The following is a 24991-nucleotide window of genomic DNA, read 5'->3' as shown; positions in this document are numbered from 1 at the left end:
TCACTGCATTCAAATGATCAATGAACTTTTCCTACAGCTTTCTGTAAGAAATCTCTACTTCCACTATGAATATCACAATCTACTGAAATTCAAGATCCTTGAAATTAGTTTAGATTTTATTTTCAAACAGTGTGTTCAGCATCTGTCACAGACTATATCCACTTTCCTAATAATTTGCTATAATATCGCCAACTATTAGAAAGTCCAAAACCTTAGATGAAAACGGTCTGCTGCTGACACATGTTGCTGTCCAGCTGCCTCATGTCTCAATGGAGATTTGCCTGAGCAAATACTGAATGAATCTGCAAACAGGAGAGCAGCAGCTGTGTCCATGGGTCTGGGATAGCCATCGCAGGCCCTGGAGCTGCTGCAGGTGGCAGCCACTCCCAAAACACAAAAAACTGCTCTTGGCTGTAAAGCTCACGTCTGCATGAACAGAAGAGCTGATTGCCAGGGCTGACAACAGTAGTGTTGTCTGTCAGATTCAGTGCTGCAGTGGTTCACTTTACTAGGCCATTATAATGGACTGTTCTGAAGCTGCAAAGATTGTCCCAAGGCCAGTAAAGTGATTTAGCCCCAAACACACTGATAACAAAATGGTTGTTGCTAACATTACAGATACACTTCTAGAGGCTGACAAAATGTGTTTTTTCTCAGCTGAAAACCAGGCTATGGTTATTACATAAGCCCTCAACCCAGCACCTCAAATAGGAGATTACGTATATTATTTTTAGTTAATTTGTTTCTAAAATGCAGCATAAAATCATCTCCTTACCTGTTGCATTGTAACAGTATGCATCATACCGAGCAGTTGTGTTTGCTGGGAGTTTGTAAATGCCAGTGTTATTTGCTGCACAAAGATGATAGGGATTGATCCGGGGGATAACAACATGCCCCACCACGAAACCATACCTGTGAAGAACAGAGGCAAATAAACCATATTACATACTACAGCAGATAGTATGTAAACCTCAAACATTAAGAAGCTACAAAGAAGCCATTATTTTTTAAAAGTGCATGCATTTATTCATACTGTTTTCTTGCTTTTTTGCTGATTTTTCATTTGAGTGTTCCTTTCTCACATGCAGCTACCTCAGTCTCCCATCACTCAACATAATTTTGTGTTTAATTTCTAGAACTAAACCCATGTAAATTAAATATGCATCTTATTAGCTAGCTAGGGTGATCAGTTCCAGAGCAAGGGAGTGAAAGTGAGGGAGGCGAGTGCACTTTTTGTTCAGTGTGAGTTTGTATTACTTGACACTAAATTCCCATTCTTTAGGGATTCCTATTTTCATTGCTTTGACATAATACAGCGGAACATTTCACACAGAAATGTTGAGGGCTCAATTTACGGTACCTGAGCAGGTTTAAAGAATGATTGCAATACACACAATTTTCTGCAAAAACTGAAAGCCTAGTAAAATATTCAAATACAAGAATCATTCATCCACAAATTCTTACTGTATCTTTCAGTTGAACAGTGTGATTATTGCGCACAGAGCTCACATAATTCAGTGAAGACTGTGGTTACATAAGGTACAATGCATTATTACTGTTTTGCAATCCTGTAACATCTGATTGATTCCAATGTATTTAACTGGAGATAGGATAGAATGGTAACAAGAACTGGAGTTTGGTTTGGGTTTTGCTTTACTTCTTGAGAGGAATGATTTATCAGGGAGGAGTAAATGTCACAGCTTTGCAGTTTTTTATCTAGGAACATCATTTGAGTTTCATGTCTAATGTGCAGATACTTGCAATTCTGAAACTCTTGTAGGTGGAATTATAAATTACTCTACTCACACTCCCAACTAAACTTACAATGCTGACACTTTACAATTACTGACCTACTTGTGTTATGTTCTGTTGATTCATCTTATTCACTTACTGTTGGATGGTTACATGCAGCATATTTTCCCTGTCCTACTCACGTTTATTAAGAGTTAAAGCTTACTGACATGGACTACTTTTAGCACAGAATCAACAAATGAAAGTAATAGGGTGGGAGAGTTGGCCAGAAGGAAGGGAGGAAGAAATTCTATCTACACGTCTTACATGTCCAAATCTGTCCTCTGGTAAATTGTGAATTAGGGAATTGTAACATTAATTAAAAACTACAGCTTTCCCTGGCAAAAAAAAAAAAAAAAAAAAAAAAAAAAAAAAAAAAATCCTCCTTCTTCTTTCAATAATTAAAAGCCCTAGCTTTCCCAAACAAAAAAAAAAAAAAAAAAAAAAAATCCTTCTTCTTTCATTTGCCTTCATATTTTAGCTTTAGAAAATACTTTTCATAGTTTAGAATACTCATAATTGCTCACATAGAAATCTCTACCCCTATGCATTATTTAGGATTTGATCTCTAAATATTGTGTAGTGCTGGGCAATTAAGAATGCTGTGTCTGTTCATGTGCTAATGTCAGAAAAAGAACATGCCTACTGTGTTGTGAAGGACTCTCCCCTCAGAGGAAAGAACTGTTTCTAGTCTTTACGTGGTACAATTCTAAATTACATTTCCACTTCTGATGGAAGAATCCTCTAAGAATTCTCTGTTCACATATTCCACCACCACAGTACTTGTGAAATGAACATGTCAAAACAGGAAATAGTTGCAAGCAGTATTGATGTCAGTACTATTTCTCATAGTACCAGAGTGAAAGTCTTAACATTTTGGAGAAATGTCCACTGAATTTTTCTGTGCCAGTTAGAAGATAAATTCCATTTCTCCATGTTTGCAGTTTAAGTTAGACTGCAATGATGTTGAAAATCTGCTGACATTTATTTAACTCCATAATGGTGTGCCACCATGAATCTCCTGGACTGCCGTGATCGTGCAGTGGTGGAGTTTGAAATCCTGAGAGAAATGGGCGAGGGGAAGAGTGAAGTCAAAACCCTGAAATTTAGGGAAGTAAACTTCCAGCACTTCAAGAAGGTAGTCAATAGGCCCTCCTGGGAAACTGTCCTCAGGGACAAGAACAGAGACAGCAGAGAAGGTCTTCAAGGATTCCTTCCATAGAGCGCAAGAGCTCTTGACAGTTTAAGAAATCAGGAAACCAAGCCAAGAGACCAGCACAGCTGTTTTAGAGCTAAAGCACAGGAAGGAAATGCACAGGCAGTGGAAGCAGTGTACCAACACCAGCTGGGGCACAAACTCACTGAGAGCAGCCTGCCCAGAAAAACCTGGGGTACTGCTGGATGAGAGGCTGGACACGAGCCAGCAGTGCTTGCCTGCAGCCCAGAAAGCCAAAATCATCCTGGGCTGTGTCCCAAGCAGCGTGGCAGCAGGTCAGGGGAGGAGATTCCCCCTCTCTGCTCCGTTTTGCTGAGACCCCACCCAAAGTGCTGTGTCCAGCTCTGGGGTCCCCATGACAAGAAGGGCATGGACCTATTGGAGTCCAGAGGGTCATGAAGTTGATCAGAGGGATGAGGCACCTCTGCTATGCGGAAACACTGAGAAAATTGGGATTGTTCAGCCTCAGATATTTTTATTCACTCAATTTTTTTTGAATGAAACACTGAGAAAAATTGGGATTGTTCAGCCTCAGATATTTTTATTCACTTGATTTTTTTGAATTAAGTTTTCTGTAGCTTCTAGTCTCTTGGTCTAGTTATTTTTTGAGAAACTGGGGGAGTCTGTATCATCCACATTTGTTGCTCTATACATCCTTAATTACAGCAGGTAATTAGGTCACTTGACAACATGGTTTTGGGATTTTTAGTAACTACTGTAGCTGTCACCTGGAACACCTCCATTCACAGATTTCAAGAATGCACTAGTACTGTGGCCATTTTTGCCCTGGGATGTCAAGAGTTGACCCCCACAGTACCACCTGCTGCTTCTTACTATTCCTTGGCAAGACTGAGTTCCATACACTGCATACACCATCCTCAGCCTTTAACCTCACACTGGGTCCTTACTTTCCACATACTTACCTCACCAATTGTTCAGTGACACACTAGGATCTGAACATCTTCCTACCTAGTTTATTATACTGTCAATCTTTTGCTCCCTTTATATTTTATCTGTGTGAGGTTATGATTTAAAAAAAATGTCAAAAACTAAATGCATCAAGGACTTACTTATTACTGGACTCAGAGCAAGCATACACATTCACCAAGATTTTTTTCATTATAGAATATAACTTATTTAGCTAATCATAGCATCTACAGTAAGTCAAACGTAATTACCGCACTACAGGTGTCATGATATACTATCTTTCATCTATACTACATATCTCACCATACTATACTTCTCAAGAGTTTCTTTACCTGCAAGTCTCAAATCCAAGCTCATGAGCTTTCTTCAGCTGCTCTAGTGTTGCCAAGGTGCTGTTGAGAGCTCTGCAGAGTTCAACTGCTTCAGATCGTGTGAGGCTGTAGCGACCATTTTTTTCAACATGAAAAACTCCTCCATATCTGCAACTTACATTGAATTCTGTTATCAAAAGAAAAGAAAAAATGATTAAAAATGTATACCTAATGCTTCACTGAAACCTGGTAATCAGTTGTTTTCAAGTATAATGCTTTCAAAGCAAACCCACAACAACAACCCACTTACTAATTGATTCAGAAAAAGCACTGCTACTTTCAATCACCTTTTTAATACTCTCCCTATTTGGGATGAGGTATGAGCCAAATCTCCAGCCTCCCCAAAAATAGCAATACAGCATGTTTTTGTAGGGTATCTAGGACATTTAACATATCATTAACACTAATGTGCAGAACAAAGGGTTAATAATAATAATATCAATACAAATAATAATAATCATGTGCATAGAGAGAAATGGGGAAACAACAGGACACTTCAAAGCAATGTGAATTAATTTTGCTTTTGCCCCACCCTTCCCTCAAGAGAAAAAAAGCAGTTGCCACTCCAGACTAGAATGACAACTGCAAAATACACTTCATAGGAGTAGCTATTATTTCCAGTGCAAAGAGGAGCATGACTCATTTTTATCTTAATTTTAATGGAAGTTCCATGTGCAAGAAAGGGAAAAACAGAGCAGTCTTCTCCAATATTAAAAGGGCGTATCCTTACTGTCTGTTTGAAAAAAGATGATGTATAGAAAGTGTTTTTCTAAAAGGCATGAAGTGCAATTTATGCACATTTACATTGACACGTTGTAAATAATAAGCAATTTTCCAAATGTGATTTTTGCTTGACAGTCTATTTTGTTCTATAGTATAAATGTGAAAGCAAATTATAGTAATCAAGGCATGCACTCTTTCTTTAATTACTTTTGTCCATTTATAAATTTATGTTATTCTTTGTACAGGGTATCTACTCAGTGTAAACCTCAAGGAACTTTCCTTTCCATAGCTCACAGAAAACTCTCAAGGAGATAAAATACCAGATTAGATGCAGGCTGGGTGATGCATGAGAGGACAACCACTATTCACAGCATAGAGAGGAGTCCAATAGTATTGATGCTTGCTTGTCCAAAGGAGCTCAAAAGCTCTGCAACCCATCTTGAATGCTTGCACCATATGCAACAGAATTAACCATTTTTGTTACTTGGATAGTCTTTCACAAAAAGAACAGAAAAAAATCTCTTCTCCAACATTTCCACCTTCCCCAGTATATTGGCTGACAAAAAAAAATTTAATTTAGACAAAATCAATTAGTATTTCAGAGCTGTTTAACAGTCTTGCTGATTACAGTTCTTCGTATTTTTAATATTTTATTGTCATATGTCATTAAAAACTTCTGCCACTCTTTGACTACTGCGAGGTTGGAGCTGCTCTCACATCTGCCATGCAGGTGACTTCTACTTTGGCTCCAAATATTTCATATTCAAAGCCTGATATTATCTTGCAAGTTGTTCAGGCAGTAGCTGTATTAAGCATAAATGACCTAGACATGAAAAATATTTCTCTTTATTTTTCCCTTGATTCTCTCTTCCTAAAACGTACTCTGTGAGGCCCAAGACTTAATGTTAAAGATGGGGATAAGATCACAAAGTTGTACTTGATTACTTTAAAGTAACAAGCTCAGTGATTTTGGGGATAAATTTTCTTGCAGCGTCAACATATTTTCTCATAATTTTAGGCTAATTTCTAAAAAGGTTTTGCTGTGAAAGTAGATACCACATACACTTGCTTTGGGTTCCATTTGATTGCAGTTAATCCTAGATTCACTGAATTATAAAGTGAAGTTCACTTTTGTTTAGAGCGAGCTGATTTAGCTATCATCAAACCTCAGCCCATTCCTGGTTTTGAACACTACAATTTATGCTCTATTACTACTCTGATATTCACTCATAGTCAGAATTCTGCTTAGTGAGTCAATTACTTAGACTTCTGCTGTTTAAAAAGTAGGCTTACCTACACAGACAGGCTCAATGGAACTACACATGGGCTACATGCCTACACATGTCCATTTTCCATGGAAATGCTCAGCCTGAGTAGCCCCTGCTCACCAGGATGCTGCTGGGAGGTACCAGGCTGAGTGCACGTGTGCTGCCCAGCTGCATGCACGCACGCACAGGAGCAAAGCCAAAGCTCCCAGGAAGCCCTGCTTGCGCAGCGTGAGCGATCACGTGGGTGTCCAGGAAACCCCAGGCAAAAATGTGGCAATCCAGTTCTCAAAAATGGCTTTGAGGCCATCCAATTTGCTGGCACTGTGCCCTAAAGTTATGCTGAGACAGCATCTTTGTCTTCACTTTGATGACATCTTCTACGCCTACTATTCCAAAAGTACCACTGCTGTAGCAGAGACACTCTGTTCATGAAGAGCTGAGTATAGAAAAAGGACCAAAGCAGTACCCAAAACTCACATGGAATTTCACAGTCTAAGCAAATTGCATAAATTCAGCATCTAGTCTTTGAAGGCAGTAATTACCACATTTTAAAAATTACAAAATACAAGCCCAGAGCTATCAGGGAACGCAGCATTTTTACTGTACAGTCTCAGACTTTAATGTTCGCACAATGGGGGGCCTTAACTGAATTAACAAAATAAATTCTGATCCCACCAATAAATACCATATCAAAAACAAATGATGGGATCTCAACTAAATTAATATCTTAATTTTTTTTCCCATGATGAGGCTTATAGAGTAATTTTGAATTAAGGAAGAAACATGACTGTAAATTTAAATAAAAACACACATTTCACCTTTTCCTGCAGGGCAGGAAGGTCAAATCCATTAATTTTATATTGATGTTACTTAGCTGGCTGTAACACACTTATGCAAAAGATGGATTTTTATTGTGTTCCAAGAGCCAAGGCAATGTAAAACTCACTCTGCGTGACATTTTTGAAGCTTCAAAGGGGCTGACTCAGAGTGGACTCACAGTGAAATCACCAACACCACGCAAACTTTCCCCCCTCCTTCCCCCTCCTAGAGCTGTCTGGCTTTGGGGCCTGACAGGACACAATCCTTCCTTTCTTCCTTCACTCACATGATTTGCTAGAGCTGTTTAATAATAGCCCTTGAAGAAGGCAAGTGGTACGAAACAGTCTGAATTGTCATAATCATTAATCTCACCCAGACTGTGAGATTGGGTGACACAACCAAAGCCATGGAGTGCTCCTGTCTGTGCTGAGCTTTATGAGCATGGAAAGCATATACTTCCACATTTCTCCCTGTCTTTGCTGGGATTTCTGGTGCCCTTTTTCAAGCAGCTGCATGCAAACCTTTCTCTGCTATCCTCGTTCACATATCTAAACCAGGTTCAATTAATACTTGTCAGCCAAAAACACTAACTTTGGTTCTCCAGACAATTTGCTAGCTAGAGCCCACTGGTGGGGTAGAATCGCCTCACACAGACTAAAGAGCATTGTCCTGTCAGAGAAGTGTGAGTTACACCCTGATAATTAATAGGAGAGGCTTGTTAGAAACTGTCACTGTAAGAAACCAGGTGCAATTTCCATTTCCACCCTGATTCTGCAACCCTTATGTATAATGAGTAACACTGACTCATGCTAACTCTTCCCACTGGAATTAATTTTCCATTAAGATTTTTTGGTATACTGTATGGATGTCTCATGCACTACTCCCCAATTTTCACTGTTTTCAAGACACCACCTGGGGGTTTCATTCTCAAGGTGGACACTGTCTTCTATTCGAGGGGAAAAAAGAACCCAAAAAAGGCAGCAGATCTTTAGCAACTGCAGAGACACATCAAAGCAAACCAAGTGGAAGATCTGCGAACACCCTGCACACTTGAGCGAAAGCAAGTGTAAGACTTGTACGTGCTAACAGACTTCTTGGTAAAACCGCACGCCAAACTGCATGGCAACCAGGAAATGTTAGGGGGATGTTTTGGTGGGGATTTTCCTCTTCAGTTTGCGGTTCAAGATGACTGATAGCTCACCAGGATGTGCTAAACTGGGGCTGACAACAGGGACAGAACTAGAGGTTTGACTGCATATAGTTTTCATTCTCTTTGTTTTAATAGATATAAGATTTACACTTACTGTAAGAACTTGGTTCTATATTTATTAAACTGATCTCCAGTTCCAGGCAGATATACATGGGTAATTGTCTCCTTATACTCACAGATTATTGAATTTTGTACTGACACTTCTGAACAGGAACAACCACCAGCTTAGCACTGATACCTACATTATGAATATCACCACCTGCTTTAAATGTGTGCTAGTAACAAAGTAGCAAAAAGTAACATACCAGAAACAGATTAAAATATATTTAAAAGAAAATCCTAGTCATTACTATTCCTCTTCAGGCAAATCTATGAATTGGGCCATATGAGTCCTAAAATCTGAGGAGATCGAGACAATCCAGATCCTGTCTCTCAGTTCAGATCTATCTCTAGTTATACCTCGTTTTCTAATTGTTTTTCAAGAAAACTACTTCATGGCTAAATAAGAATGCATATTTTATTTCTGACTCGAGGAAATGGCCTCTGAATACAAAATTTCATATGGGATGGATTCATAAAACATTTCAGGATCCAAAATATTTTGTCAATGTATATATTACGTAAGTCTGATTACTGCCATTCTGACATCTGTGAAAACTTAAAATGTACAAAAAATATTATTCGGTGATTATTCAGACCTAATATACTAAAACACACATGGGCCTGGAAAAGTCAATGTATATATTACGTAAGTCTGATTACTGCCATTCTGACATCTGTGAGAACTTAAAATGTACAAAAAATATTATTCAGTGATTACCTAATACACTAAAACACACATGGGCCTGGAAAGCATTATTTGCTGAGTATTCTACCTTTTTTTTCGTCTATTAGTAAAAAACTTCACTCAAGCAACTTGCAGCTCAGGCAACTGTAACAGGATACAGAGGCTTTTACCTTTATGTCAGAAGTTGGCCTAAAGCCCAAGTCAGTGATGAAAACCACTGGATAGCTGTTTGCTAGGTTATGTAAAATGATTCATTAATCCCAGCCACAGCCACTAATAGACACGTGTCGACATCATTAAAACACACCTATACTTGAATCCCTCGGGGCTTGATGAGGAAAGGAAAACTGTGCTGGGAAAATAGGACTCAAAACTGGGATGACTACACACTGATCAAAATTCAGAAGTCAAATTTGCAAGATCCATGTGAATGAAGCCAGCAGTCCTTTACCATCACAACACAAAAGTGCCGAGGATCAAGCAATATCATCATTAAGTGTGACTGGTTTTGTGTTCCTCAAGTTATGATATTCTTGTTCTGCTAATCACCATTCTCTAAAGAAAGCAGAGAAACAAATCTAGTAATAGACCACCTGCACCATGAGCAAGACTTTTCCAAATAGTGACAGTGAAAGTAAGTCTTCACAGATTCTTGAGAGTTGTCTGATTAAACACTTTCCTTGGAGTATCGCCAAGTTGTGAAACCTACAATGATTTACAGGAAATACATTTCCAGATTTAGTGGCAACAAACTGTATTTTTGGTTTTCAAAGTATCTCTTGTGGATACTTAAATAAATAAAAATAAGGGGTTTGTCTTTCAGTTTGAAATGACCCTTAATTCTGAAATTAAAATAATTCATTTGCATAAAATAAAATAAAATAAAATAAAATAAAATAAAATAAAATAAAAATAAAAATAAAAATAAAAATAAAATAAGAAATTTAGGTTTAAATGTTTACATGGCTGCAATACATGCAGATGGTTCAAGGAACCCAGACAAAAGTTTTCCTCAGGGATTTTTTAAAATGTCATATTTTCATTTCAGTTTGATATTAAAAAATGTTCTAAGCCTTGACAATTTTAATGGGAGACAAAAACCCCACATAATTACATGCCTAAGAGATATGTGATATTCAGGGAGGGAAAAATTCTCTGCACACCTGGCTTTTTAAAGACAGCAATGTCCAGGAAAACACTTTAAAAGGGATTTACCTGCATGTTTGTAAGGCGTTCCTGCTATAAATAGAGAAAACATATTCTTAGTAGTTGGGTGTGGTGACAAGAAAGTGAAGATGACTCTCCATACATCCAAAGGTGTAAACTCAGAACTTTCTTTGAAGTTGTGCCTAAGCTCTTCCTACTACCCAGTTATATTTGGGTACCTAGTAATTCAGTCTAAAAAAGCAAATAAGAGTGTAGCTTTCTCACTTTCCTGTGTGCTGCTAACTGCATAAAAAGTCATGAGACAGCCATGCTAACCTTGAGGTCCAAGTGGGCTGACGTGGATCTCTGCAGCAAAAAAAAAAAGTATGCACAGAGGCCAGAGTGCTGTGGGAGGTTCTCCTTTCTCCAACAAAAATTAGCAAGTATTCCTTGCACACTGGAAACGGGATGCAAGACAAAGCTCAAGCTGCTGGCTTTCTTCTAAATTGTTGTTCCTAATGAATCTGCCTACTGATCATTACAGTCACTGTCTCTGTATCTGTTTGATGATGAACAAAAATCTCCAGTCTCTTAACTGACAGCTCTCCTGGCTACTGCTTTAAAACAATGGGTGTGGGAGTAGTGCTATTAATAAATCAAGTATTCACAGAGTCACTCAAAATGCAAGTAAGTACAAGAAATATGCTTCAGTCCTCAGCAGTCCCTGTAGGAAGAAAAGAATCTGCTAATGCATCTTCCAATCATACTTTATCTGCGTGGCAACTGTTGCTCTGGTAAACATCCTGAGTGAGCCTATACTGTGTCATCACTTATGATAAACCTCCTTGCTGCTGACATTAATATTAGTCTTTCTGTAATAGTCTCACCCAATAGGGACCTGAAAGTTTTCAGACTCCAGTAGAACGTGGTACAGCTGCGCAGCACCTCGGGGGAAAAATTGCAGGCAGTGATATCATAGTCTGCAATTAGTTATCTGATATGCCCCCCTTGAAATGATGAAAACATAATCAACACTGCCGATACGAGGAGAGCTCCAGGCTGTGCAGTGAGCAGTCTAACCCCAAAGGCTGAGTAACAAGGGCTGTGAGGAGAATCAGTTGGGATCAGTTCCATGCAACCCAGGTGAAGAAACACATGAAACAAAGCTGGAGAATAATAGCTGGAGTCTGACTTTCACTGTTAGACCAATTCAGTTATTTGGGATAAAAGCAGCTGACACTCAGAGTGGCTCAGCAGTCAGATCCCCAGCCTGGAGCCCAAAGGACCTTTCTCCTATTTGCTGCTCTGTCACTTATCCAATCAAAGAAAAGAACCTCAGGAATCTTTTCAAAAGCTCTGAAAGCCAGCCAGTTAAAACAAAGATAACATTACTCTGGTAGACATACCAAAGAAAGGAAGGCTGCTCACAGAATGTGCCTCACAATGTAGGACAGAATCTGTAGAAGTCAAAGTTCTTATGCAAGCTTCTGATGATGGAAGAGAATATTTTCACACCCACTACTCCCTTTGTTTTTCCCCTAATACAAGAATGACAGGGATCCCATAGCCTGTAATCAGATTGCCTAGGCCAGCAAACAACTCCTCCTGGAATTTTGGTGGTAAAATATTTCTGTTTTCTGGAGTATTTGTGGCTCTATCCACGCATATACTAGGGTTTCAAGAATCTTGAGATTTATACTGAAAATGCTGGCTAGGAAGTAACTTTCCTAAGATGTATGCAGGTTATTCATACACTAAGCTACATGAGCAGTTAAATTTCTTTAATAATTCTCATAGTCTTAGTTATGAATCTTTTCAAACTGGTTTCATAAAAAGGCATGTTTAATAACTAGAGTTTGCAACAAACATTAGGATGTACACCATGCTATTGCTATCACAAATATGGTGGAAACAATTTTTAAAAAAGTTTATCTAAATGTAACAATTCATGGCAAGCAGTGAAGATTCTCTTGTGTGAGGGAAGAATGAGAAAGAGGCATTGGCAGTGTGGCCTTGATATTCTGTGATTTCAAATACTACATTAAATCCTACATATATTTAGGCAGTGGAGATACATAAAGGCAATGCACTACTGCTTGCATGTAATCATCCTCAAATAGTGAAGCATCATTGTTTTCCAAAAGTGCTCGAATCATTGTGAAGCCAGTGATTTTGTTGCGATGCTTATTGAATCTAGTGACTTGTTTTAATGAGATATAGCTGGATTTTACAAGAAGATCCAGAGCTAAATCCACATTTGAATGGTAAATTATACCGTGGCAGACCTCAGTTCAGGTACAGTGAGTTCTATGACATTGGATTCATTTTGAGCATGAGTCAATTCAAACATCAGTTTGGGAATATGCTATATTAATAAATACAAAATTTGAGACAGTTACTAATTATTAAATCACCACAATATTTTTCCTTCCACCAAGGATACTTGGATACTTGAAGCAAAATTCATTAAGTGGCTTACCAAGAGCACTAGACAAAGCATCCATCCAGGACATAAGAGTACAGGCTGGGAGAAAAACTCATTGAGAGCAGTCCTGATGAGAAGAACTTGGGATTTGTCATGGATGAAAAGCTGGACATGAGCCACCTGTGAGTGCTCCCAGCCCAAAACACCAACAGAATCCTGAGCTGCATCCAAGGGAACATGGCCAGCAGGGTAAAGAAGCGATTCTTTCCCTCTACTCTGCCCTTGTATGACCCCACCTGGAGTGCTGCATCCAGCCCTGGAGTCCCCAGCACAAGGACATGGACCTTTCACAACAATTCCAGGTGAGAGTCATGAAAATGACTGGAGGACTGGAGCACATGTCCTACAAAGAGAGGTTGAGAGAGCTGGGATTCTCCAGCCCAGAGAAGAGAAGGCACTGAGGAGGCCTCAATGCAGCCTTGCAGTACTTAAAGGGTTTTGTTTAAAAGAGGGAGAGTTTTTTGCACCGACAGATGGTGACAGGACAAGGGGAAGCAGTTTTAAACTAAAAGAGAAAAAATTCAGATTCAATATTAGGAACAAGTTCCTTATGTGAGGGTGGGTGGCACTGGAACAGGCTGCCCAGAGAATTTCCACCCCTGGGAGCGTTCAAGACCAGGTTAGATGGAGTCCTGACCAACCTCATTTAGAGGATGGCATCTCTGTCCATGGCAGGGGTTGGAACGAGGTAATCTTTCAAGTCCCTTCCAACCCAAGCCATACTGTGATTCTGTGATGTCTTAGAAACTGCAGAAGTAGCTGATGCAGTGAGAAACCACTTTTCCAGGTGATTTGCTACCAATCACCATGCATAGATCCTCTTGTCCTCCTTGAACAGCCTAAAAACGTGTCTTAGACACACCTTGCCATAACAAACTGCTGACTGACCTGACTCATAAAACTACTTTCTCTATAAGGGTGGAAGATTTGGGCTACTTCCAATATAGAAATCAATTCAAGATACCACAGCCAGTAAGTTAAAAAGCAAAAGATAAATTTCAATTAGTCATGTTGCCATGACTGTCACTGTGGATATATTTGTATCTCATCAGGGGTGGAAAAAAGGTGTCAATACATTGCCTTGCAATTGCTGTGAGTCAACAGTGATGTGATTGTGACAGGGTTGATAAAATGGCATGACCAGAGCACTATGAGTAATACAGTCAGACAGAAGACTAATACTGTTAAGAAATTCAGTGTAGGTCTACAAAAAGTTGGCTGTATTGATGCCTTGAGAGGCTACCTAGAACAGAGGCTAGACAGAGTTAAAGGAATAAAGTAGTTATTTATTAAAAGGCCTTCAATAGATACACCTTGGGAACTACAAGAGCCCGGCCATGGCTACACCCAAGATGGAAAACAGGTCATGATTTTTTGTACTTTTGTAAGTTTTGGTCCATTTACATGTTGGGGTTAATTGTCCAATTACAGCTTCAGGTTATGAAGTCCCATCCTCCCACACCATTCTCCTCAATTTGCTGTTGTTTTTTACTTTTTGGGCCTGAAGCTGTAATGGTGTCCTTGGTTCTCAGGGTGGAAAAGCATTGTTTTGTCTAACTAAACTGTGAGGAGAACTTGCTAACACTTTATGTGAAGTTGAGAGTTATGTACTAATGCAGTACAGAATCTGCAACACATGAAAGCTAAAACTTAAGGCATCAGTATGGGTATTTCAAAAATTAGGAAAAAACTTAGTCATAAGGGGTATTTTCTCACACATATTGTTCGGCTGAAGGAAGGATTGCACAACCAGTCTCAGTGATGGATTGCCAAACAGCAACTGAAGAGAGTTTCCTATTTTTACGGTATCAGTTTTCAGAGAATGCTCTGGTCTTCTGTGTTCTTGTTCACTTCCTATCCAGTAGAATAATATTTGCACAAGCACATTTTTCTTACAATTAATCATAATGCTTCTTTCATCTGAAATAGGTCTGTATGTTAAATGATACTTGCTTTCTGAAACTGAGGCAAAAGAGGCACTGATCTTGTTGATGGGACAAGGGTCTGGGGCTTTGGAGAACATGTTCTATTTACAGCTACACTGCTGTCTCTCTGTTGTCCTACCTGTGAGGTGGGGATAAAAACACTGACTTCCCATGGGCTACAAAAATCACAAATCATTATTTTTTGCTGGTGGCAAAAAATTTCTCTGTTAAATACTACTCTACTTAGACTTCAAATTTTAAGTTCTAGGGTATTTAAATGCATTCAGCCTGACTCCAGCTTTGCTGAACGTGTTGATGAAATCCACCTCTTGACCAAATGTTGTAATATTTACGTAAACTCCATGCAATGGAAGGAAAAGAAAAAGAACAAAATTTCAACAGAGATACCATCTATTTGCGAAGTGATACATTGAGAAAGCCTAAGATGGCAAATCTGTTCCAAGAATTCTTCTACAATAGTCAGAAGAATCCAGCAGATGAACAACAGAAGGAATACATCTCAGACATGTGCTGGTGTTGAAATGTTTGAATGTTTAAGGTACTGTAGGATATACTGAGGAGAGACCACTTGTTTTTGTTACTAATGTCTACCCCGAGCTTTGAAGATATGGATGTGTATCAAGTAAATGTTACCAATAAATACTTTTGTAGGTTATTAATGGATATAAACCTTGCTGGGCCCAAGATTTTGAGTGCTGTGGCTATGTTTTTGATGGATTTGTGATAACACAGCTGCCATTGAAGCAAATAACACTGTTTGTATTTCATTTTGAAGGGTAGCCTAGTCAGGCAGAGAGACCTTTTTTAAATTTTTCCTCCTTTTCTCAGCAAAAGAAGTTAATTAAAGAGTTTTTTCATTTGCAAACACAAAATTTTGGATAGAAATTCTACTGTTCTTTAAAGGGTACTGTAGAAACATCTTACCGGTCTTGCACTACCCTTTATGCATGATATTATTTATGCTGCACCAATGTACAATAGGTCTGGTCCCCACTGGCATATATATAAGTAACAGAAGTTGTTAAGAAATATAAAAGAAGAAGAAAAATTATCTCCAGCTCCAGAAAGAAATAAAAACTACTTGTTATATGTACTACCTGAATTAAAATAAGCTCCCATCAAAGCATTATTGGGAAACAAATTCAGATTTAGTCATTGGTCTTAACAATCTCCTACTCATAGGATATGTCTCCTCCTGGAGAACTAGACAACTGGGCTTTTTCTAATCCCCATAAATCCAAGGAGACAGAAAACACTGTCTAGTGTATATGCCTATATTAAGTTCTGTTTTGTCGGGCCAGGGTTTTGTGAGCCCTTAAAAGGGAACTTAATACACCCAAGGATAGCTTAGCTATTACCTTTGGAGGCAAATAATGAGCAGGATGGCTTCTGCTGCAGTGTTAGAAACAAAAAGGTTTAATAAAAGGAAAAACAATAAACAGAAAATCCAATCCAGGTACAGTGGTTTGCCCCTGGTAGAAACACCTCCACAAAAGCCTCGTGGTTTCTTTGTCCTCTCCTTTTCTACCTTATGGCCCAGGCGGGACCTTTTGGCTTCCATCCAATTAGGTGACCCCAAGGTTTTAGTGAAGTCTCTGGGGTCCTATAAAGTGTCTTTTCACCTGATTGTTGGGAGAAACTTCTGGGCTTCCTTCCTTTTTTGGAGGACAAAGGCTAGTTTGCCCCTCTCTCATTGGGGGCATCCCCCTACACTCCTTCATGCCTAGAGATGCCCTGAATAATCACCTGAATAACTGTGCTGATCTTACTCTTCCATGATGCTCCAAGATTGACCCTGTTTCACTGTTTTAAAAGAAGAGATAATGCTGTGCTCTGTCCAGTGTAAGCACAAACAATATCACTACAGGATAATGTGTGAGACTTGGCAGGTCAAGAGTATGTTGAGAAAATAAAACAAAACTACTGTAATATTTTCCCACCCAAAAAGCAGCCAGGAAATTAAGCCATAAGAATAAAAGCAGGAAAAAAAGAAAAAAAAGAGTGAATAGAACTGATCTTGTAGAAATGTCACAAGACACAAAAATCATCATAGACACTCTTAGAAGCGCTCTGCAATATTTTATACCACAACAGGGAGAAAAGGGATCCAGGGTTTTACTGAGGCAAGCCACAAATGCAGGAAAGAAACTTTTCTCTAGGCAGTCACCATGGGAATGTGTCTCACATATTAAAAATGTCTGGCAGTTACTGCTTTTAATACAAGAACTGTCAATGGGATAAGTGCTTCTCTGAAACCTTAGCTGTGCCCACTCAGTGATGAACTGGAACCACCAAGTACCTCTTCTCAGCAGTCTATAAAATGATTTCATTTAATTCTGGGAAAGAGGAGTTTAAAAGCTTAGAGCTTAATATTCAATCTCAAGGAGGACATTTTTATTTTCTGTGCTAAGAGAGATTTTGCTCCTCACAAGACAAAATTACTCTGATTAGAGCAATGGGAAGAGTGGTATTTTGTTAATACCAGCCTTCCAAAGTCACTGGACACTCCAGCCCTACAGCCTTTCCCAGAGCATCAAGCTTTAAGTAGAAATACCTCCAAAATCTCAATAAGAGACTTGATATTTATCACTAGGAAGTATTACTTCAAAAAGGAGCAAAACTTGACTAAATTTAAGACGCTATTCTTCAGTGAAGTATTAAATAAATTTTCAAGTTCTTGAACCTAAAGAAGTGTTCATTCTGACAGCAGGGCAAAAGATGTAAGTCAGTTCTCACTTGGCAAACTGCTTTAAACATCACTAATTATATAAAGATAAGCATGGAATAAGAACTCTTTAAGGAAGCTCTACTTTGCATTTGCTGTTGTCTAACAGGAAACAATTGCTATTGAACTGAAAAAAGCTGCCAGTCCTCAGTGCGTATATAGATAGCAAACACACAAGTAAACAGGATAAAACTGTTGGAGCAATAAAGTTTTATCTGATTTTTACAGCACTGCTACTGGTGAAATTGATTAAAACAAAATATAAATTACTTCACTTCTATGTTCTAAGGGATCCTATATGTCAGATTTATGCATAAACAACATATAGGTACAGAAAACAAAGCCCTGCATTTATAAATATGAAGACTCATTAGCAAAATAAGCTTTTTTCCTACATTTACACACCTGTGTAAATGATGGAAAAGGGAAAGGACATGTAAATAATGACGGACACCTAATCAAGCAGGAGGAGGAAAAATAAGGAAGCGAGTGAAAGATGCGTTCAGGCCGCACCCTCAGTGTCTTCATTATGAATGGATCATGTTTCTTCATAATTGGCAAATACTACTTTCCCTTGAACCTGCCTGGTTAACTACTCCATCTTCCTTGTGTAGAAGCTTTATCCAGAGCACCAGGATGGAGCTGGGAAGACCTGGCTGTCCTTAGCAGCGACATATTTTGTCACCATAGGGACACTCCACCTTGCCTCAACGATGTGAGTTGGCCGATGGCGAAGAGTAGGCAAAGCTTCCCATCAGAGCCAGCCCTCCAGCACGGCTGAACCACTGCACTTACACGCTGCAGGAGGAGCACACTGCAGCCTGTTCAGTCTGGTTGGAGTGGGCATGTGGGCTCAAACAGCCTCGCTGCCCTGGCACGCACCATCCCATCCCTGGCTGATGCACCTCCCTGCTGGGAAGCTCTGCTCCAGCTCAAGGCTGGTGCTCAAATCTGCACACCACTTTGGCCAGCAGCTTGCGTGCTGCCTGTGCACTCATCTGCTGCCCCTGCTCACATTGCTCACAGGGGTCTGGGTACCCACAGAACATCCACTGAGCTTCAGTTAACCTCTCACTTCTGTATGGGAAATCTGTGAGAAACTATTCATTACTGCTACCCACACACACCACACCCTGCTTCTTTACAGACACCTATCCATTAACAAAAATAACAATAAAAAAGCCCCCTAGGGAAATGTACTTCTGAGAACCTGTTTTGCTAACATGCTGTCACTGTGAGACATACATAATTAACAAAAGCTATGCCATGGCAGTTTTTTCCTTACTATTACACGTTCTGTCAGAGGCAGCATCTTATTTACGAAAGCAGGTATTCAGTAAAACATTAATTGTGAAGTTGAGGATTGCAGGCTAATGCCCTTTTCCTAGGCAGCTGTCAGAATGTACCCTGGCAATCTCTTTTACAGCCCTCTCACACTGCTTTTGGAACAGTATCATTAGCAGAGGGATGAAGTTTTAACACAGCTGCTGCATGTCTGGCGTTTTTTCTTTTTTTTTTTTTTTAAGACACAACACAGTCTCTTAGAGTTTCCAGCTACTAAGCTACATCAATCATCAACAGAAAAGAGGAAAAAAAAAAGTGAAGCAAAGTATTTTTCAAACTCCTAATGTAAGTAGAATTCAGGTCTTCTCTGTGATTTTTACTTTGAATTAGCATACCCTGCTTGTGCTTTCATGTTTTTAACGGCTAAAACTGTAGATTATTCTTCAACTCCTTTTAGGGTGTTTTGGGTTTTTTTTGTTGTTTGGGGTGGGTTTTTTCTAATGTTTCACAATATGAGAATTGAAGGTTATTGTACCAAAATAAGGCAGCTGCATTATATAAAGCTGCCAGTGTTGTCATGTAGAGGAACTGGAAAGTCCCAAAGCCATTGCTTACAAAAGAAAGTTCAATTATGTTCCTAATTGAAAGCACAGACTCCAAAAATGACTGCAGGTTTCGTTAGGCAGGAAACAGTCACGGAGGTTTGAACTTTAAATTGCAATTAGCTGAACTTTCTGTCTGACTGGAAAGATTCTCCAAGGAAAACCCCTCTTTTCCTCCGCTGCCACTTCACATCACTGCAGACTCATTGATAGGATGAGCTGCTCTGCCGTGCTTGGGCGGGGGCAGCTCCGGCAGCCGCGGCCAGGGAGGGAAATCACAGCCAGCTGCTACTGATATTGCTGCCGAGGCACTGTGGGGAGGAAATGATAAACACACAGCACCGACACAATCCTCCCTGCCACTGCCACCAGCAGCACCCATCACGGCCACTGATAATTACAGCGTCTGATAGCTTTGAAATTATTATTACCTCTCTGGGAGGGAGAGATGGCTGTCTGTTAAGAGATGATGGACTCCTGGAAAATGACCAGCAGCTACACCAAACTGGCTTCCCGCCCACAGTCGTGGGTAACACACAGAAAATGGCCCAAACCACCAGGTTTATCACACAGAAACCCTGACAGGTAAAGGCAAAAACACACTAGACTGTGGATGTGTTCTGTTTTCTAGCAAGTTGGAAGTTTCCATTTCTCTATTTTAAGAATTCAGTTTAATGCTGACAAATTGAATCAGCATGCTCCCAGATGCCAGCTGATTCTAAAATATTATGTGTTTTGAGCCATTAATTGTTCCAATGCAATTTTGCATTGTTTTCAAAGTAGGCAAGATTACTGTGATGGGTCATGTTTGTTTCACAATTATCTTCTCTGTGAAGTTATATTTCACACATAATTATGTACATTTAGCCTTGGTCCTGGAAAACCCAATTTTATAGGCAAGTTTTTCAGAACTCCTTCCCTTGCTCTCTTTCATCTCTTGAAAATAAAAGACCAAACAGTGATATATGAAGGGGAGAATTATCATCTTCCATATTGACTGTATTTTCAAACCCTTACCCCTTAGTTCTGGAACAAAAATGTGATGCCAGAAGACTAGAAAGCAGATGGAGAAGCCTTTTTACAGCATTTGGAATGTCAAAAAACTTTTAATTTCCGTGACTGATTTACCCTCTCCTTATAAAGGAACTCTACATTGCTTTATCTCTGCTTCTCTACAATGTGTTTTACTACCAGTCAACTACATTCAGAACTAGTATTATCAAATATTATCACAACTTTTCCACAAGTATTTTAGGAATAATGAGCTCATGATTCTCCCTGGTGTTTATCTGTCTATCAGCATGTCGCGATGTCTCCAACTCCTGGCACATTCTTTGACAGTCAACCCTCATTCATGTTGAGGTGATAGATTAACAACTGCAATATTCACACTATCTTCAATTCAGGCCTATAAAAGTAATGGGAACTCCTCTGGAAAGAAAGAGACACCACATATGGATGAACATTTTGTTTAACCTTGGCTAGGGCTACCAGTGGTTTTAAAAGCATTTACTTAAGAAAGTTCTTCCTCATTTGTACGATGGTATCTGTCCTCATTAAGCCTGTCTCTAACTTCCTATTTTCAAGGTAATGGCTCTTCATTGTGGTGAACACCAGTACCTAAAGAATCTTCCAACATTTCTCCAAAGACTGCAAAACAATCCCCTGCCATGCTTTGTTGGCTCTGCGTGTGCGAGCCCAGGATAGCTCCACAACCCTTCCACTGAACAATGATGGAAAGTTCAAGTGAACTCTTAATAAAGTCTAGTTACTTTGTAGATTTGGGAAACTGCCAAGATACACACTGTAAGGACTGAGTGAAAATAAACTAGCACAAAGAGCTTCTTCAAACTGCTTTATTTACAAGTTTACAGGAGAGATATGTAAACTGAGGGGCAGGCAGGTCTCTTCCTTTGTGACTGACCAGCAGCTGCAGGAGCCCTGTCTCAGAGCCTTTCCTTGGAATGGGGCCCTGGCAGCCTCTCCAGGGCTAACAGGCATGCTACCTCCTCCCACGGGCAGACTCATGCTCCCTCTTTCCATTTCATCCTTTCCACTACTACTTCTCTTCCTGTTTCTTCCGAGTTTGGGGGTCAAAATTCTAGCATTTGCTTTGTGTTAATCAAGGAAAACTTTGAGAAAAATATTTCTACAAATACATAATGCTTACAGGAGAAAATCTCCTCTGAAAACATCATTAACCAAGATATCAGCACCTACATGCTCCAGGATCCAGACTCCTCAGACAAGTCATGTCAACACCAAGAGTAAGAACCATATCAGTGACAGTACAGTCACACCACCACAGAAATCAGGATGAGTAAGTTTTTCAGCTTTCTCTGTATCTCATTTTTCCTTCTGAATCACATTAAGAGTAATTCAGATCCTCTTTAATTCCCTGAAATTCTGTACTAAAATAATCAAAATTCCAGTTCCCAGCAGCAGTAGCCATTAGTCTATAATACACAGCAAAATCACTGCCTAAAAATAGAAAACAACACCATCAACTGCTGTTTTGAAATCATTACTGACTACAAAGTCACGCTGGAATGTACTGTATACCAACTCAAATACACTGTAGCTATATTCTAATACCTCACTAAGCCAGTAAAGAAACTTCCCTGGAGGGCATATGTGAAGTTTGACACACTTTTTGTAACTATGCTGAGGGCTCAATAATGGGGCTTTCTGTCTCACTGTAAAAACACATCACTCCCAGAGTCAGTGCAGACCCTGCTCTCTAGGACACTCCAGGCAGCTCACAGAAGTAAGAATCAGTCAAGCAGTTATAATATTTATACAGTGCACAGACGGGGACCCAGCCAAGGATTTAAACACATCTTAGACATACCTTACTTGCCTACAGCAGCCCTGTCCTTTCTCTTAAGGCTTTGTCTATATACCTGATCTTAGCAAGACCATTTTGGTACAATGGACATAGGATTTTAGACAGAAAAGCCATGAGGCTGCTTCAGCTACCACAGAAGCACTGGGAACTTGTTCCCCCTGACACACCCATTCCCAGCCTGGCAGCGCTGCAACCATTAACAGAAGGATCTCCTGCTGCTCAAGCAAATGAGACTCATATTTACTATACACACACAGCCTTTGGGTGACAATGCCATGAAAAATGCATTTTGTTAGACTCCTGGAACTGATGAGTACAAAAACAATATAGAAGCACAACTGTTATCCCTAACCACAAAATGCCTCGAGGCAGTTGCAGTGACAGTGAGAGTCTGCTAAAAGTATGGTCGTACCCCTAAAACGTGGTTGAGCGTGCACCATGTAAAATTTCAAAAGCTTTCTGTCACTTCGGACATAAAATTCTTATTTTTTCTCTGTATTAACGTTAGATTTTTAAATACAAATATTTGAAGCACATAACCAAGCTGCAGGAAGGTAAGCAATAAACAACTGAACTTTGTCACTTCTAACCCCCTTTGTTCCAAAAGCTCATCAGTCAGCCCCAGAGAGACCTTAGAAAGTCAGAAGCAAGCATGCTTGGCATAAAAGCTCTCCAAATTTCAGCAGAGATCCCTGCAGTTTTTCTCCTGTTCAGCACGGCTGTGCCCAAATGCAGTTTGTTTCAGCTGTTGGTTCAGCTCACGTGAACTCCAGAATGCAGCTGTAAGCTGGGGGGGGCTCACCCCCTTCCTGCCACCCCCCTTTTCGCTGCAGTCCGAAGGGGAGCTGGGAGAGCAAACTGCGTTTGTACAGCAGTCACATTGTCAAACTGAGCTTTACCAGAGCCATTCCGAATTCCCCAGTGCAGTTCTGTTCCTAGTTTAAACTTCATTCTTTAATGTTCTGCAATTCAGTCTTTACAAATTTGGAATTGCCCTTTACAAGCAATACACAGCTTTCCGTGATTGTACAGACCAGCACAACTGAGATTACACTTCTAAAACATCTCCGATAACACTTGAAATAATAAAAGTTTATAGATGCAAGAAAGCTGTTAGCTATCTAGCAGAAGCACATTCACTGTCTGAAGCATTAACCTAACAATCATAAGCGTTTTCATTCATAAAAATCTTACCTGTTTCTGCTAGACAGAGCTTCAGCAAACATAATCCAAAAACTGTCCATAAGGAGAAGTTGGCCATTGTTTTCTTGGAACTGTTTGCAAAATCCAAAGATCCTTGCGAGCTGCAGAAAGAAGAAAAGCCCCGACGCTTGTTAAGCCTGCAGTCAATGAGTCTGAAGTTTGCTGCACTTTTTATTCTGATTCAAAGGAACTGAAGTAATGACATAACTGGGAGGGGGAAGCTCCATCAAAAGTCACACCCATATTGCAACAAAAGTTACCCAGCGGCACAAAAAGGGGAGTGGAAGCTCTGGAGAGCTAGGACTGACTAAGCAGGCACACTTGAGTTTTAAAGAGCCACTAAAGCTTCTCTTCTTACACTAGTCTAGTCAAAAGTTATACTTAGTGTGCTTGTAGGAAAATGCATGTAATCTCTCCTGAGCTCTCTCAGAAATGCACTGTTTGTTATAAGCTTTTCATCCTGCATTTTAAAATCTCTTCCTTATTACAAACCAAGTGAACACAAAAGCACTAGAGTTTCTAAACCCTAGTAAAGCATCTATAACAGCGTAGATATCTCCCAAAAATATTTTGCTTGTTTATTCCTATCTCATCATTTTCTCTTTGTGCAGTTCAATTAAACATCAGTGAAGCTTTCTGCCGTGTTTTTGTTCACTGCTGGAGGATAACATGATGCAGAAGGTAAGTGGAGGCTGTTCAGTTTCCCACATCCCATTCTACCCTTGATGTCCCTGCACAGGCTGCTCCAAGAAGAATAATGAATGAACAAAAGTAGTGAACAATGCCAGTGCCAGAAGTGAGTGACTCTGAGGACTAAGGCTGATACTTTATTCTATTGATGGCATAAGGTACAGAAGGAATTTTTCCTCCCATTCCTGATTCAGAAAGCAGAGAAACAGGATGAAAAGGTACCAGATCTTCGAGGTTCAGACAAGGTCTCAGTTCCTGAGGGACATATGTTCATTGCAGTGTGTGGTTTTGTTTGGCTCTTCATGAAACCTCTGGTGAAAACCCCAAGGCCTCTGTAGATAAGAAAAATGCTTGTCTCTTGTGTGCCTTGGAGATTTCCCCATGGTGTCTCCATGCACTGGCTTCTCTTTAGTGCTGGAGAATTGGAACAGTGCTTCCCGTGCCATGGGATGAGGGGCTGGTGAAGGATCACCAAAGCCTGCACTTCTCACCTTTGACAACTACCAGAAATGCCCTGATTTCAGTTTCCCTTGCCAAATCTGGAATGAACAGTCCTATATCAGATTACCATTTTGTCGATCTTCCCACTTGAAAGAAGTTTCTCATTAATTTAATCTCTGTTAACACAAACAATGGAAAAGTACAGACAAGTCTCTCCAGCCACAGGCACAAGAAGGTCACATAAAGAGGTTTTCAGGACTTTGCCCTTTTTCTGCCTTTTGACTTAGAAATGGCTGGCTATCCTTTCCTCAGCCAGCCAAATTTTTAGCAACAGGTTCCAACAGGCTTTTCCTACAGGTCTAGAATATCTGATGGGACAAAGTTAAAATAAAAATCTTTCATTTAAACACAGGGGATCTTTTTATTATGAAGCTAGCAACTTTGAAATTATGGATAAAGCACATTTTCTTTAGTAAATTTGCCTTTTTTTTTTTAAGAAATGGCTTTAA

At 39.7% G+C, this 24991-nt stretch overlaps 1 protein-coding gene across 1 annotated transcript in view; it reads right to left on the bottom strand.

Moving 5' to 3' along the window:
- Nucleotides 1–23522, bottom strand: part of LOC120511401 (CD44 antigen-like) — a 29278-nt gene extending 5756 nt beyond the window's left edge. Inside the window, exons 1-3 of the mRNA XM_039728368.1 lie at nt 23343–23522; nt 4267–4432; nt 776–912 (exon numbers count right to left, since the gene is read on the bottom strand). Of these exons, the coding sequence (XP_039584302.1) occupies nt 776–912; nt 4267–4432; nt 23343–23409 (370 nt within the window). The 5' untranslated portion in view covers nt 23410–23522. The remainder of the gene's footprint in view (nt 1–775; nt 913–4266; nt 4433–23342) is intronic.
- Between the last annotated feature and the right edge of the window lie 1469 nt (nt 23523–24991).

Source organism: Passer montanus, unplaced genomic scaffold (genome assembly GCF_014805655.1).
Source record: "Passer montanus isolate IOZ18808 unplaced genomic scaffold, ASM1480565v1 scaffold65, whole genome shotgun sequence".
Lineage (NCBI taxonomy): Eukaryota > Metazoa > Chordata > Aves > Passeriformes > Passeridae > Passer > Passer montanus.
Note: the sequence above shows the minus strand (reverse complement) of the source record. Positions and strands in the feature narration are given on the sequence as shown.